This window comes from Poecilia reticulata, chromosome 12 (genome assembly GCF_904066995.2).
Source record: "Poecilia reticulata chromosome 12, P_reticulata-male-v2, whole genome shotgun sequence".
NCBI lineage: Eukaryota > Metazoa > Chordata > Actinopteri > Cyprinodontiformes > Poeciliidae > Poecilia > Poecilia reticulata.
In genome coordinates this window covers 13,046,460-13,064,539 of record NC_088841.1, presented here as the reverse complement: position 1 = coordinate 13,064,539, position 18,080 = coordinate 13,046,460, and the positions used below count along the sequence as shown (strand labels likewise).

Sequence of the window (18,080 nt, the reverse complement as noted above, 5' to 3'; positions counted from 1 at the left end):
ATTAAGCATGGTTTAAAACTTTTGCACCATACTTCAGCTTTTGTCTTGATGAAACTGAGCTTATATATTTTTATCTTGCAGGTGTAGCAATCACAGTAAGAGCATAAATTACCTAGGAAATAATCTTGGCATTCGGTTTGCTGTGTTTGCCGTATAAAAACAAAATGCTGAAATTGCATGTTGGAACAAATGTGATTGTGAAGGGCAGGAGAAGTAGTGAGGTAAATGAAACCTCCATGGCGCTGAATCATTACCTGATATTTTGCACCCTGAAAACCAAGATATACATGTTGAGTTGGAGAAAAATAAGTGAATGATTACTTTTATTCCCCTTTACAAAATGTGGTGCCCCTCTATGTGGCAAATCAAATTTTTGCACTTCTAAACAATAATGCATATTTCAAGATGCGTGCAGTAATGTTAAATTCACAAATTGCAGCTTCAGTCAGTATTAGCTGTATTGAAAAACAATGCTTTGGTGTATAGTAGGGAATGTGATTGCCTTTGGCTGCTCATTCAGTGTTCAAGCTGTTCCGTCATGTGTTGCCATGTGTCCCCTCACAGCAGTAGCGGTAGACCTCGACTGGCAAGATTATTGTACTTGTCTCACAATAGGCGCACAGACTGAAACCATGCACCCACATGCACACACGTAGATCCACAGCCTCCGTGAGCTATTGCAGAAATCACATGTTTTACAAGAAGCCCAGAGAGTGGGGGAGGAGAGACATATGACAGGCTCTGACATTTCCATTTGAGCTAGAACAGACACAACTGTCCTCAAAGTGTCACTGTGTGCTTTATGCACATCTCAGATCAAAAGCCCAGAGTTATCACAGAGAAGATATCACATATCCCTAAACGCAGTATTAGTGTTTATCTTCACGCTTTGATCAGAATGGACAAAACTTAATTCTTAGCAAAGTCTTGCACATTAACTTAAATAGATGCGACTGCAGTTTAAACTATATTGTAACCTAATTGTGAAAGCCTTTGAAAATACAAGTTTTAATTCCACCAGGATATGCAATGAAGTGCTAATGAAAGCCACTCAACATTAAAAATAAGTATTACTAAATTTCTAATTTAAAATTTGGAAATAAAAATTGACGTTTGATACAGGAAATGAAAGGCCATCTGAAGAAATCACAACAAATGCAGCAAACAGAGGAGGGGAAAAAAAATGTGTGATTTATGATCAAGCTGGTCCAAGTGTAAGTTAAATATATAAATATGTCCTCATGTTTTCAACAGGGGTTTATAACAAATTAGAGAAGTGCTTATTAAAAAATAATGTGCTGAAAACTGTATATGCTTCCCAAATGTAAGGAGAAAAGTAACAACCTTTGGAACTCCCCTGAAAAAAAAGAGATTTAAAGATCAATGTTTTTTATTTATTTATTTTTTTAGGTGCCAGACTTTCATCAAACATTCATTAGGTAAATACACGTCATTTCAATACTTAGAATTGTTCTTAATTAGGAACTTTTTCTGATGTCACAAATCATGGTCATTTTACTTTACATTGATCATAAAGGCATTTTTCTTTCTAAATACATGAAAACTAGCAAATTCTTAAAATTAATTCCTTTGCAAGATCATGTATGAAGGACAGCTATCTAAATAAATAAACCCCATGGGAAGTGTACATATTTATAAGACAGTCAAACAATATATATTAATAATAAGCTCATTTATAAATGTAAGACAATGTTGCTGATCCTATGCATCTTGAAAATCCTGGATAGGTACAAAATATGTAGCCTAAAGTTAAACATGTTTCTATAAACAGAATGCTTGTCATTTCAAAGCGTCTAAATCTACAAAAAAACTACAATCCTTTTAGTTTAGTTGTTTGTTAAGCTTTCGAATAACTTTATCAAGAGAAAGAACACTTTAGGAAAGAGCCAAAGCAAAAAAAAACATGGACGTTGATAAAATGCCTGGGCTTATTTTTTTTTTTCATCCAATATTTGCTCTTCATGTTATGCATCAAATATTTTGTCGTCAGTAAATAATTCCCTGCTAACCAAAAGCTTTTTGTTTACTGATACTCCCGTCTGCACATCAAATCCTCAACAAGTCCATCACAGAAACACCCAATTGATTTGTCTGTTTGTTTTACTTTCCCAAACTGTTTACAGCATTTTTCACTCTGAAAAAGGGACATGCATTGAGGAACATAGCAATGAGTATCCAATTCATCACTCTCTGCATGACTCGCCAGGGCCAGTTTAATTTATTTTCACTTTCCCACTTTGAAAACTGTTGGCTCAGGCTATTCTAACATATTCATAAATCTTCCAAGATAGGCTCATGGCTCTTCCAAGATAGGCTCTTGAGGAGACTGGAAAAAGAGAAAAGACAAAAGCAGGCGTTGGAGATTGAAAGAGGCAAATTAGTTTGCTTTTGTTTTGGTGCTAATTTATGACAGCCACACTGGGGTGATAGGGTCCTCACAGGGTAATGGCTTGTGGAGGTTCTGGGGCCTTTTATCTTTCCATGGTGGAGCTAATATATGTAACCAATTTGCAAATTATCACCTCCAGTACAGTTTGCCTGTTACTTCTAAAAAAAAAGTGTAAAGAAATATGTTTTAGTATTCAGATTTAAAATACCTCAATTTCAAAAGTAACAGCTAAAATGCATTTCCCTACAAGTGCTACAAAAATACACATCTGGGGTCAAGAAAATATAAAAATGAAACTCCTTTTGTTTTGAATTCCTTAAAAAAAAAAAAGGCTTTTACAAAGAGTTTTACAAACCCATGACAATCCCGACCATTTAACTGTGTGCTAATACCCTCTCTCAACTCATTCTCTGTCCCCAATAAGCTATTTTTACTTGTAGGTCTCATTGGAGACTGAAAGTGAGAATCCAGCCAAATGCAATATCATCAGGTTTCTAAGCTTTAGCCTGGAGAAAGGACAAGCAAATAAAGAACAAATTAATGCGGGAGACTAGAAGTTTATCTAATTCCCAACAGCTGTAAAGCTAAATTGTGCAGATCTTTCATTTGGCTCAAATGAAGCAGAATAAACAAGCTAGAAAAAAAACCCAAAACAAAACAAAAAAAACAAAACAAATACAATCATCTACATGACTAATTCAAGGAAATTGGTTCCTATCCATTTAAGTTAAATATGTGGGGAAGTTTTGGACTTGCAAAATAATCAAAGAACAATGAAATTTTAAACCATATAACATCCCAGACAATAAGGACAACATGACAGTACTCCAAAATGGCATTACATACTGAACATCCAAAACTGTGAAAATATGCGTTAGGTTTTACAGGAACTTGCTAAAGTATTCAACTGTTCTGAATTATGTCATATTGCAACCATAAATGTTTGTCAGTGTTATTTTAATTTCATGTAATTGTATGTAAATTTTGATGATGTAATACATCAAGAGAAATCGGTACATAATTGTGAAATGGAAGGAAAATGCTACTTTACTTTCCACTATTATCTGTAAAAAAATCAAGTCACATTGGATGGTGTGTTACTGGACAGCAAACTTCAAACTTCAAGTCTAACCACAGTTTCTCTGTTGGATTTTGGTCTGAAGTTTGAATTATTTCAATACACTAAGCTTTGATCAAAAACGCTTCATTTTAGCTCAGCATATGTTTGGGTTTAGTGTTCTGACGAGATAAACCCTGATTACAAATCTTAGACTCTTCTAGGTTTCTTCTTATTGCCCTGTATTTATTTCAATCAGTCCTATATACTCTGAACTTTTCTGTTCTTGCGAAAGAAAATCATCACCAAGACATTTTACGGCCACCATCATGTGTCACCATGGGGATTGTTTGTTCCTGGTAATTTGGAGTGCTGTTTCCTCTGCACGGCATTTTGCCCCCATTTGACCAAATCATTTTCTTACACATGTATTATGTGTCTCCCATACGGTTTGTGGTAACCCTTAAATTGGACTCTTTAATGGCTTTCTTTCAGTAATGGCTTTCTTCTTGCCACTCTTTTATAAAAGAAAGATTTGTGGAGTGCATGACTAACAGATTCTCCTGCCTGAGCTGTTGATCTTTGCAGCTCCTCCAGACTTCCCACAAGCCTCTTGACTGCTCAGCTAGCCTCTCTGATTAATGCTTTCCTTCCCCAGCAGATCAGCGTAGGTGGACGGCTAGGTCTTGGAGTGTTTGCAATTCTGGTGTACAGTTTAATTTACCAAGCAATGGATTGCACAGTACTTTGTGAGATGTTCAAAACCACCTCTTTTAAAAAAATCTGATAAATACCTTATGAACTGATCTGTCTGTTGTCTTCCTTAGTGTTCACAATGCTGTTTGTTTATTAATGTGTTGTTTAGAAAGGTCTTACTCAAACATCTGCTTTTGTACCTAGATTAAATTACATAACTATAGATTATTCTTACTAATTATGTGATCTCTGGACGTAATTAGCTGCACTGTATTATATTGAGGGGGAATGACAATAAAAGGAGGTTTAGTACTATGCATGCCAGAGTTTTTGGAAAACCCTATATCATATTTCTATCCATTTCACTATGTGTCACTTTGTTTTGATTCTTCACAAAAGAAAAAAAAATCTAATTAAACAAATGGAGGCTTGTGGTTACAAGATGAAGAAATATGACAAAAGTATGGGGACCGTGGATATTTTCCAAACTTTAATGCATTAATAGATAAAATATTGCAAAATCTTACAACAGTGTTTGTGACGCTGTCAAGGGAAAAAAAATGGGAGTAGGGGGATGAGTGATAAATAGTTGTAAATAGCACAAAGAATATTTGTCAAACATTTTACATACCAAAGCCACATGACAGAGGAGCAATATCTGATTTTAGATTGTGTGGCTGTTCACTTGATGTTGGAATCTTCTACAACATTCTAATCTAAATCTAGTGCAGTAATGTGGAATATATGTTTTTATTGAGCAGTATATGTGTATTTTTTGCTTTTATTGTAGTGTCAGAGTTCAGCATGTATTTTTACTGTTTGTAGTGTATTTAATTATGGTAGCAGCGTTGTTTAGGGCACAATTTTCTAGACAAATTTCCTCTATGGGTGGAACAAAGTATACATTTATCATCTGCATCTATCTACGTAAAAGCAAAGAGAAAATCTAGGCAGCATCAGATTCACCGTGTTATCTGCGTCTCGCAGTACCACCGACTCACTAAAACAAAACCACAGGGGTGAGAACAAAGGAAACACTTTCTCCTTTCATAAAACTTGTGTATGTGGGAGAGAGGATAGTCAAATATCTAAGGCAACCACATTCAGAAAGTTGCTTATTTCTTGCCTTTTAATTCAAAGTCCTGTCTGGTATTTCCACACCAAATGCCATCACAGTGAGGATAGAAAAGCTTGATCATAGTGAGCATTACAGTAAATACTTCACACCATAGCTCTAGAGTCTGATGTGGGTATATCTGTGAACAAACTGCAGCAAAAAAGATAATAAAAAAAAATGTTATAATGACAATAATAATAAATCATGCCAGCAAAGGGAAACACCATGATTAAATGTTTAATTACTGGAACAAATCTAGGGATGTTTTCTATTACTGCATCCTTGTTGTAACTCATGTGATTTTAACATACCAGTAAGATCCTCCTATATAACTGGGCAATTAAAAAGACTAGATTTATTATATTTCAAGTTTTCATTTTTTGCAATCCATAAAGAATGAGCATCAGTATTAAGCTGAAAAAAACAAAAAACAAAACAAAAAAACAATTAAATTCTGTGAATTAAAGTAACCAGAGAATGCTGCTGCAAAAGCTTTAAGCAGATAAAATAGTCTGAGATATGTCACCATGGAAACTTCATGTGATTATGATTAAAAGTGTGGCTCTAAGCATTAACAAGAAAAAAATGCATTAGTACCTGATTCAGCATACACAAAATATTTTTGTGTCTGTCAACTTTAAGTCGGAGCGTGGGTCTATACATCAAGCAACCGACTGGTTGGAACGCAGCCTGTTCTCACTTCCTGTTTTGTAGTCTCTCACCAGTGTTAGCGGAGGAGCTCGACTGCTGTGCAAAAGGCTTAAAAATCTTAAATCAGTCAGGAAACTGTCAAACTTGGTCTAAAAAGCATCTATGAATCTCATAGTCTCATTTCTTAGCAAAGTGCTGGAGGCAAAAACCTACATCAGGGTGAAAAGAATCAGAAACTCTCCTCAATCAGGGTGGCAAGTTTTCACTCTGGTTGTCATAGACTTAAATGGTAGGAGAAGAGAAGCAAAGAAAACAAAAACAAGGGAATAGAGAAGAAAGGGAAGAAATATAATGATCAGTCACAACGGAACTTATTAGGGACTAACTGTGCCTCGAGGATTCCTCAAGCAGAAAAAGAAAACTGTATAAACTAAATATTATTCTTCAATAGCTGTTTCATAAAGTTGAATGCAAAAGGAGACTTTAACATTTATTTTTCCCTTACTGCTTACCTGAACAATGAGGTCAAACAAGCATATTTTTAAAGACCAGAATGGTTATGAATAAAACAAGCAAATCGGTTCTGAATATTAAAGTCGTTTAATTTCATTATTTATTCTGACCTGCACATTTCAGTAGCCTTTTACTGCATATTTCAGCAGCACTCATAACAAAACTCATACCGTGATGCTTTCTGGTGAACATTTTAGGGTGGGGTGGGACAAACTTGAACATTTAGTTCTGCAGTGCAAAACCGCTTTTTAAAATTACAATAACTATCATAATAACTCCACACAAATCTGTTAAAGAATGAATATGTACAGATGAGAGCATAGAGGTCAGAGGACAAGGTAGCAATTTTATAGCTCGATTACATCTTTACAGAAATTGAAAAAGGTAACATGTTTCAAGTAGATTAGTTAAACTATATATTTCATTGAAATATAAAGTAGCTAAAGACCAATGTCTGAATTTTAAATTTGTCCCACATTTAAGGACTTGTAATTAATATTTTGGGTATGATCAATTCTATACATAATCCATGAGCGGCCCTGAACAGCTAAAAAGGTTTTTTTGTATTATCAGACAGTAAGTAAATCCTCAACGGTGCAGACAAAGTATTTATAGTATGACATTAATTAATACTATTATTGGGTTCATTGTTGTAATTTCTGAGTAGCATTAGCATTGATTCAGTAGCACTGGGACTGGAACAGATTTGAATATGACCTTGCAGAATTGTGTCGCTCATCTCACAAAATATTTTGATATGGTTAAAAAAAAACATCCATTGCTTCTTGGCTTAGCAAGTGCTGCAGTAAGAAATGTGTAAGAAGGAAATTTTTGATTTGTGTTAACAACATATTTCCTCTTTATTGTAATTAAAAGGCGGATATTCAATATTGCAATAGCAGTACTAGAAGCTGTTAGTTTTAAGAGCTCATGTTCATACATGAAAGATTTGGCCACAAGTTGAAACAAATGCATGCATTTGGTAGGTCACAAATACAATTGCACTATATGAAGTGAACTATTTTTATAATAAGTGCAATTATTAAATATCAAAACATAGAACATCAGAATTTTGGTGCTATAAATATGGGTATATTCAGTGGATGTTTCTTAATCTTTCTCCATGATTTCTTATTATTATTACCATTTTCCTTTTACTACTACTGTAATATATATAAAAAAACATATTTGGCAAATATGACACATTTAGTCATCCATATAAAAACACATTTTCACATTAGAAACTGCTGCTGGTGATCTGTGATCATCCACACTGGCCAGATGCGACTCCTCCCTACAGTTTAAATGCCAAAAGTTAGCATTTTAGCTAATTGTCTGGTAAAAGGTCAATAGGCATTTGTAAATGAGACACATGGCGGGTGTTCATTAGAAGTGCTGAGAGCTGCTAGAGCTTATTAGAGTAGCACAGGGCCCAACCATTTCCGTCTCTCTCAAGGGAAAGTCTATAAAGTCCATTTATGCTCTGTAGTCAAAGAGGACAATGCTGTCAAAGCTGTTATTTCTTGGCATTGGCTATAAAGACCAGTCAAGGGCCACAATAAACCTGTTAGTGTTTTTGTATGAATGGGGCCACTGTGAAGTCCAGAGGTTGTTCCAATTTTTTTAAGTATTATCTTATTTGCTAATTTTTTTAAAGATTACTTTGTTCAGTGGAAAACATTCAAACACTATCCCGTCAATGTATCCTTTGAATGGAACAATTGACTTTTTTATCTTGAGCCAATTTCTTCTCAGCTATTCATCAGTTTAAGTGAAGGCAGTGAAAAGAGTCTCTGTAATTGTAACATTGGACCCAATGTTTTCAAGAATGCTTTGTGCGATATAAAAGAAGGCACTTGTTTGGTCTGCTGAATAAATGTTGTATTGATTCTGGTGATAGGAGAAGCAAATGTGACCTATTATCTTAGCTGTTTTTCAAATGTAGCTCGACATAAAAGAACACACATCCTGACTTTCACTTAAAATCGAAAAGTGCAAAATAAATACTCTGGATGTTTAGAAATATTTGTGAACTAGCAAAGCTATTATTTCTTCCTGAATCAATTAATCTAAAACATTTTACTTGCATTAAATCCTAACTCTCTTTTTATTTGTAGAGAACCTGTACATGTTATCTCATTAGGTTAGAATAAATGTGAATCGTAGAACGTTTTATAGAAATGTCAAAATGTATTATATTTATCACCACAAAGAGTGTTTATGCCTGCCACAGTTCAGAACACTTTTTTTTCCACAATCTAGATTTGAATACATGGTGTTATATAAAGGGGCAAACTGGAATTAGAAATTGAATTAAAATTTTATTACAATATTTTGTGGTATTTTTTAAATAATATTGATACAATTAACAGTAACAAATATCTAAACATGTATCAGTCTTTTGTTATTTGTAGTGCTGTGATTGTGTTACTGAATGTAGCTCAAGCCCCTCAGACAAAAATAATGCTGCTAAAACCAAAATGTATACGTTATCAAAAAAGCATATCTTAGTACACCAGTTACATTAAAAACTGCAACTGTGCTTCTAAATAACCCCAATTAATTCACTTTATTAATGTATTTGATTATATAACCAATAGTGGGAAAAAAACTAAAAGTAACAGTCACAACAATAACCATTGCTAAATGTATAGCTTCAAATCATAAAGTAGACTTAGCAGTTTGATCAGAGGATATGCCTCACAAGGAGATAAAATGAAGACCAGCACTTATATCTACGTTAATGCCAACGTGAGAAGTGTAAGGTGATTTTAATGACTGGAAGTAATTAGAAATCTATTTGGCAGCAAAAACCCTAAAAGCTCTTCAGTGTTTATATACCTCTTCATCGGTGGTGTGAAGTGTATTACTTTGAAGAGCACTATTACCGTTCAGCAAGTTACACCATCAGCTGTCTTTGTAATTAATGACAGGAATAATTGCTCTTAAAAACGCATTTTAAGGAAATCTCTTATCGTTCATCCTTGCACATCAGTAACAAGCAGAGTTTGGCTCCAAGAAGAAAATCCTTAGCTGGAAACCAACTCATAAAGCTTTTCCTTTCTGTTATGGGTATTATCACAGAGAATAAAAAAAAAACCTGCTTTTCTTGCTCTGTCATCTGTCAGTTGGGTGCCAACAATGCTTCATGCTAATAGATTTGATGCTTGACAATAAAGGTTTTTCTTTTTTTATTTCATTTTTCTGAAAAAACTTATTGAGTGCTTAGAAGCTTAGAATAAGTGGCACTCAAGGACCTAAAAGTGTTTCTTTGACAAACCGCATTGGAGTAAAACTAGGAGGTGTGTGTATTAAAGAGAAGTCTCTGTGATTCTAGGATTGGTGTTAATATGTATGTAAACTTAACTACACAAATGGATCAATCATTGCTGTTAAAAACTGTCATTCTTTTCCCTCCAAGTGTCAATCACTGCATGTGATTCTTTTTCTTGTGATTTCTATTCTGATTGTGTCGGTGTTAAAAAGAGACAGCATTACGTAAAATCAGGTTTTTTGAGCTTTACATCATCATCACTTGATTATTCTAAAATATGGCACTATGCAAAATTACATTATGCTGCCCCTTAAAAACCCATGTTTTTTCGAGAAGAACATACTAATGAGTAAAAGTTGCTGCTAAAATTCTGCTACACCCAGTGAACCGAATGCAAATGCTTTACTTTCCAACTTAGACAATCTTTGAGAGTGACTTACATAATATGCTCATTGGATAAACTCCTACAAATCAGAATGTGGCTCAGAATTAATAGGACAGGCAATGTTTTACACTGATTGCATGCACCACACCTTTATAAGGAGTTTCAGCTCTGAAACCGAAGGAACTGTTTTGTATTTAGGCCCGTCTTTGATCAGCGCTTTAAGGAAGACTTAGGAACACAATCACATTAGAACACGAGCAGACATCTATAACCAGAAAATTGTACTGCAATCCCCCAGAGGGGATTCGGGAGCAAATCTATTCCAAACCCAGTGCCAATTAAAAAGTGCATTGACATTCAATTCTTCAGCAACCACAAACCATTTTCCTACTTCATGTGCAACTACAGATCTCCTTTAATTTTAACAGGCTGCTGCCCTCTGATGTCCAACATCCTTGGAAAGCATGGGGCTGTATTTGATTTGTTTACCTTGCAGATGAAGCTTGCTCTCAGGGCTCTGCAGGAGGATCGAGCTAACCGAGTCCAAATTGTCATAGCTGCTGCATCCCAGCGGCCCTGTCCGTGTCTCTGTCACCTGCAAGAGAATTAGGAGTTTAATGAAAGCCACATTACAAGGAAATGTAGGTGTAAGTGTCTGCCTGTATATTACACCCAATGAGTAGAACCGCTTTCATCTTCAGCAGACATGCTGTCATCAGGTTATGTAGCATTTTTCTCACTTCCCTCTATGTTGCAGCAACGCATTTCAAGTCAAGAAAAGAAACGATCACAAGACTACCCAGCCATTAACAATGTCAGCTTTTTATTACTGCCGTCAGCGAATAACATAACAGTTATTAGATGGTTTTTCTTTTTGAGAGCCTTTCATACATGCTAATTACACTGCATTCATACAAGTAAATTTGTACCCCATGGCCTGCACACAAAAGAGCTTTGATTGTGCAGTTTTACCATATAGTTTAAAGCTTCAATAACCAAAGCAATTTTTTTAAACCACTCCTAATGTTATGCTTTCACCGACTCATTTCTAGAAGTAAGTCTCAATTGCAAATTTAAGAAACAGCTGATTTACACGTAACATTCTTAATTCAGATGGGAATAATTTTAAAGCAATTTGTCAATTGATATGATGAGGTTGCTGTGGTGAAAAACGCAAAAACCAGGGTGGCAAAACAACCAATAAAACAACAGCAAACTGCAGCCAAAAACTGCTAACATTTAGCATTGGTGATTTGTGAATGAATGGTGTCCATTTTTTAGACTGACAAAATACTGAAAATTGATGGAAAAGATCAAAATACTTGAGAAAATAAATAGACAGGGAGAGACAACAGTATACCTTTAATATATTACTGACACATACATTCTGAATCAGAATAATATCTTTGTGTTGTAATAAGAATCATATTTCATAGAAATCAAGGTCACTTTTCAAAGAAAGTAAAAACAATAACACACATCAAGAAACACCATATGTATCAGGCATTAACTTTGGTGTAGTCAGTCCCTTGTGATGCACAAAAGCCTGCATTAAAATGATTAAACTCGATGAATCATAAGCCAAACCCCCATTTTTCTTTATGAGTGTATGAAAATATGTGATAAAACATATCTGATGTGCTAGTCAGCCGAGAGACATAGTCCCTCCAGCGTGTCCTGGGTGTTCCCCGAGGCCTCCTCCCGGTGGGACATGCCCGGAACTCCTCACCAGGGAGGCGTCCAGGAGGCATCCTTACCAGATGCCCAAGCCACCTCAACTGGCGCCTCTTGACATGGAGGAGCAGTGGCTCTACTCTGAGTCCCTCCCGGATGACCGAGCTTCTCACCCTATCTCTAAGGGAGAGCCCAGCAACCCTGCGGGGAAACCCATTTAGGCCGCTTGTGTCCGTGATCTCGTTCTTTCGGTCATGACCCAAAGCTCATGACCATAGATGAGGGTGGGAATGTAGATTGACCGGTAAATTGAGAGCTTCGCTTTTTGACTGAGCTCTCTCTTCACCACGACGGACCGGTACAGTGCCGGTTCACGGCAGACGCTGCCCCAATCCACCTGCCGATCTCCCGCTCCCCTCTTCCCTCATTCGTGAACAAGATCCCCAGATACTTAAAACTCCTCCACTTGAGGCAGGAGAAGGCACTCTACCCTTTTCCGGCTCAAGACCATGGCCTCGGATTGGAGGCACTGATCCTCATCCCAGCCGCTTCACACTCGGCCGCACACCGTTCCAGCGAGAACTGCAGATCACGATCTAATGAAGCCAACAGGACCACATCATCCGCAAAAAGCAGAGATGTGATCCTAAGGCCACCAAAACGGATCCCCTCAACACCTCGGCTGCGCCTAGAAATTCGGTTTATGAAAGTAATGAACAGAATCGGTGACAAAGTGCAGCCTTGGCGGAGTCCAACTCTCACCGGAAACGAGCCCGACTTACTGCCGGCAATGCGGACCAGACTCCGACACCAGTCATACAGGGACCTGACAGCCCATATCAAAGGGCCCGGTACCCCATACTCCCGGAGAACCCCCCACAAGGTCCTCCGAGGGACACGGTCAAACGCCTTCTCCAAGTTCACAAAACACATGTAGACTGGTTGGGCAAACTCCCATGCACCCTCCAGGACCCTGCTGAGGGTGTAGAGCCAGTGTTCTACGACCAGGACGAAAACCACACTGCTCTTCCTGAATCCGAGGTTCGACTATCCGATGGACCCTCATCTCCAGGACCCCTGAATAGACCTTACCAGGGAGGCTTAAGAGTGTGACCCCTCTGTAATTGGAGCACATCCTCCGGTCCCCCTTTTTGAACAGGGGGACCACCACCCCAGTCTGCCAATCCAGGGGAACTGCCCCCGATGTCCATGCGATATTGCAGAGTCGCGTGAGCCAACACAACCCTACAACATCCAGAGCCTTAAGGAACTCCGGGCGGATCTCATCTATCCCGGAGGCCCTGCCACCGAGGAGCTTTTTGACCACCTCAGCGACCTCGTCTCCAGAGATTGGAGAGCCCAACCCAGAGTCCCCATGCTCAGCTTCCTCAACAGAAGGCATGTTGGTGGGATTGAGGTCTTCGAAGTATTCTGCCACCGGTCCACGACATCCCGAGTTGAGGTCAGCAGCACACCATCCCCACTATAAACAATGTTGGTGCTGCACTGCTTCCCCTTCCTGAGACGCTGGATGGTGGACCAGAATTGCCTAGAAACTGTACGGAAGTCTTTCTCCGTGGCCTCTCCAAACTCCTCCCATGCCCGAGTTTTTGCCTCAGCGACCACCCGAGCGGCATGCCGCTTTGCCCGCCAGTACCCATCAGCTGCTTCTGGAGTCCCATACGCCAGAAAGGCCCGATAGGATTCCTTCTTCAGCTTGACAGCATCCTTCACCGAAGGTGTCCACCAACGGGTTCGAGGATTGCCGCCACGACAGGCACAAACAACCTTGCGGCCGCAGCTCCGATAAGCCGCGTTGGCAATGGAGGTACGGAACATGGTCCACTCAGACTCAATGTCCCCCACCTCTCCCGGAACGTGTTCGAAGTTCTGCCAGAGATGGGAGTAAAAGCTCCGTCTCACGTGGGACTCAGCCAGACGTTCCCAGCAGACCCTCACTACACGTTTGGGCCTGCCAGGTGTGACAGGCTTCATCCCCCACCACCGGAGCCAACTCACCACCAGGTAGTGGTCAGTAGACAGCTCCGCACCTCTCTTCACCTGAGTGTCCAAGACATACGGCCGCAGATCCAATGAAACGATGACAAAATCGATTATCAAACTGTGGCCTAGGGTGTCTTGGTGCCAAGTGCACATATGGACACCCTTATGCCTGAACATGGTGTTCGTGATGGACAATCCGTGACCAGCACAGAAGTCCAACAACAGAACACCACTCGAGTTCAGATCGGGGGGGCTGTTCCTCCCAACCACGCCCCTCCAGGTCTCACTGTCATTGCCCACGAGTGTTGAAGTCCCCCAGTAGAACAAGGGAGTCCCCAGGAAGGGCACTCTCCAGTACCCCCTCTAAGGACTCCAAGAGGGGTGGGTAATCTGAACTGCTGTTCGGCCCGTAAGCACAGACAACAGTCAGAACCCGTCCCCCCAACCATAGGCAGAGGGAGGCTACCCTCTCGTTCACCGGGGTGAACCCCAGCGTACAGGCGCCAAGATGGGGGGCAACAAGTATGCCCACTCCTGCCCGGCGCCTCTCACCTTGGGCAACTCCAGAGTGGAAGTACGTCCAGCCCCTCTCAAGGAGACTGGTTCCAGAACCAGAGCCATGCGTCAAGGTGAAGCCAACTATTTCTAGCCGGAACCTCTCAGCCTCACACACTGGCTCTGGCTCCTTCCCCAACAGAGAGGTGACGTTCCACGTCCCAAGAGCCAGCTTCTGCAGCCGAGGATTAGACCGCCCCTCCGAGGGAGGGAGCCGAGGAAGGATCAGGGTCCCCTCCCTCGGCTGCCGCCCGTAGCACAATGCACCCGACCCCTTTGGCCCCTCGGACAGGTGGTGAGCCCATCGGAAGGGGGACCCACGTCTCCTCTTCGGGCTCCGTGGGTAAAAACCTGGCCACCAGGCGCTCGCCATCGTGCCCCACCTCCAGACCTGGCTCCAGAGTGGGGCCCCTGTGACCCGCGTCCGGGCGAGAGAAAACCAAGTCCAAAAGGTATTTTTCATCATAAAATATTGTAATTTTATTGTAATTTTATTTATTTTATTTTTTTCAATTATGACAGTGTTTTATTAGGTTTGCCTTTACATAAAACATTAGTATAATTATTAGGCTAATAATAACTTTTCAATACTTTTAGAAATATCAGAAATATACAGCTATTTATTATTTAAATGAGTTGATGGCTGAGTTGCAGTCATCGGGGATTCCTTTATTTTTATAACATCCATCAAAGTAGACCAGAAAAAAAAAGTTTATCTTCACCATCATCACAACATTTGACCTCAGTAACTTTAGCAAGCAGCTCTACACTGTATGTGTGTGTGAGAGAGAAAAGCAAGAGACAGAAAGGGAGAGAGAGAGGGAGAGAAAAAGAGAAAGTAAGAGAGAGAGAGAGAGAGAGAGAGAGCTGAAGTGGGATGCAATTTTTTCTGCCTTTATTGCTGATACTGTACCAGATGGTGGGCTGACAAGCAAGAAATTAGACAGATGTATATCTTACCCTTGGCATGAGGCGATCAGGAGGAGGGATTGACGAGGAGGTGTGGATGCAGTTGACAGACAGGGCCAAAACTCTCTCAGAGTAATATATAATTATAGTATTCAATCCATTTGGTCTTGCATAAATCCTTCAGCATTTTTTTTTCTCATCCTTTTCCACACAAAACAGCAGAAATAAAGAAACTCGACGTTTCACTTGATCACTTGCGATTTATAAAGAACAACTAAATGCAGGGAAAAGGAAACACCACTAAACTCGGACTGGTGAGGATAGCTGCTTTAATGCAATATAATATATACGGTCATGTTGGATAAAAAAAATTAAAAGCTGGACCTTTAATAAAAAAAGCAGTAGCATGTGGCTAAAATATTCTTAAAACATAAATAAGTGTTGTCTGGTGCAAAAGAGATATAGACAAGATCAAGAATGACGTCAAAGTCTGATTGTTTCTTACAGAAGCTTTTGGTTTGATTATTTGCAAAGAATATTGCTGCAATGTTGTACTTCCTGGACTTCTCTGCTATAGTTACTCTAAAATTATGTTGTCTGAACACTTAGAGACCAGCGAAAAGATTCACATCACTGCAACTTCAGATTCCTTCAAGGAACTCTCAAATAATCAATAGGCTTAGTTCAAACTTACTGTAGCTTAATTTAGTTGTCTCATTGTCCTTTTTATTCCACTTCCCTAGTTTGACATCGAGTAGAACTTGAATTCCTGAAACGTTTGGGCATTATCTAAAGTTGAATGAAATGAAAAACAAAATATTTTTAAATCACAAGAGCATTTTTTTTTCATATCAAAACCTAGAAAATATAACTAATGTTTGAACTGTGAAACTTTACGATTTTATGAATGAAACAATATCATTTCAGGTTGGATGTTTCTTCCAAGTCTCATAATAGTTGGGTCAGAGGCAATGGCTGGAAAAGTATAAAAGGATTCATGTGTGAGAGCAAATCAACTAGTTACTAATTAAATTAACTCATATCAGGTATGCAGGAGAGTGTATTAACTAGCAAATGCATTTTGTTACTAGTAACATACAGTTCTACTGAGTGAAGTTCACTCAGTGAACAGCATCTACAGAGAAATGTCTTTGAAAATTTCCATTTTAAATTAAGCACAGACAAAGTCATCTTTACGGATTAAAGACTAGCGGTTGTAATCTGAATGACCATAGGAGAACAGTGTGTGGCACTTGTCTTTTCTTTCCCTAGCACACGCTGTGCAGTGCATCAGATTATGAAAATGGAGTTAAACGCAATAAAAATAAAAGGAACAATCAAAGGACTGAAGTGGGCCGAGTGGGACTTAAAGGATTTGGATTATTGAGCAGAACACAACAGTGGAATCCCACCAGGCTGGGAATGTATCACAGCACACAGTCAAAAATCACAGTTCTGGAACGTTCCCTTTAATTGTCATCTGCCATCAGGGCTACCATCTAACTGGGTAAATAAGAGATAATGCACATGAGATCTAAAGTTTTCTTCAATATATTCAACTGTCTTTTTCCCAAAAGCCCACAATGTTTGAAAACTTTCTTCATTTATGTAAACTTTTCAGTCATAGAAAAAAAAAAAAATTCAAATAAACCCTCTGGGCACTTGGTGTCTATATTTGTATGGGAAAGAGAAAATAGATTACTCTGCTTACATCTCTCACTATGTATCCCATATGAGCTATTGTTTCTGCAGCACTAGTTAATCAATTTGACCTCTAGCCCAATTACCAGTTGCATCCCTACATCTCACAATGCAGAAATTGTAAATATCAGAAAGTTACAGCAGAAATTAACAAATTATACTTTAGGAGAAATTAGCCTGATTGACCAAATCTGTTTATTCATATAGGAATTAATGAATAGCAGATGATTTCTACATTACATCTTCTACTACATTTCATAAAAAAAACATGCTAATAGACATAGCCGCAATAAAAAGTTCAATTACAACTCTCTTTAGGATTTAAATGTAGATGTAAACTCAAAATGTGGCATGTGAATGCAATGGCCCCTAATGAGTCATGAACACAGAACAGAATAAGTGATTTGATGTAGCACGGCATAGATATGAAATTGTTCTGACATAGTAAGCAAACAAGCATAGACCCCTGCTATATATATATATATATATATATATATATATATATATATATATATATATATATATATATATATATATATATATATATATATATATATATATGTTTGTGTGTGCATAAAGAGAAGGAATGCAAGAAAGAACTTTTCTAACTTATTTTATTAGACATCACCCTTATCCTTGGTTGAATATGTACTGAATGCTTCAGTGTGCAAAGACAAACAAACCAAACTAATTACAGCAGTATGCAAAAAAAACTCATTATTTTTGCAAGAACCCATGTGCTTGTCATGGAAGTGGTAAATTCCTTCTTGTGTTTTTAAAAAATATCCTTCACAGGATGTGTTCTCTGAAACCAAACCTCACATGATACTTTGTGTCTAAGTTGCAATTATACTTGAAAGAGCCATAAGGATGAAAAAAAAAAAAACCTGATTTGTTATTGTACAATAACAAAGACAAGGAATGAAGGCAATGAGATATATGAGTGGGACTGGGACGAATACCGTAAGGTTCAACTGTCTCCATTACACATCTCCTCTGCTGTGCCTCTCCTAATCTGCCCGTCACCTGCCATTTTCTTAATGACTTGCTATTTATGGCAACATAGAAAATGAAAAGACTTGCTCTTCAGTAGTTCTCCTATCCTGGTCGTGGAAAATCTCTGAGGACATTTTT

At 38.5% G+C, this 18,080-nt stretch overlaps 1 protein-coding gene across 1 annotated transcript in view; it reads right to left on the bottom strand.

The window, feature by feature from the left end:
• Positions 1–18,080, bottom strand: part of brinp1 (bone morphogenetic protein/retinoic acid inducible neural-specific 1) — a 123,039-nt gene that overhangs the window by 21,627 nt on the left and 83,332 nt on the right. Inside the window, exon 5 of the mRNA XM_008424389.3 lies at positions 10,593–10,698. Within this exon, the coding sequence (XP_008422611.1) occupies positions 10,593–10,698 (106 nt within the window). The remainder of the gene's footprint in view (positions 1–10,592; positions 10,699–18,080) is intronic.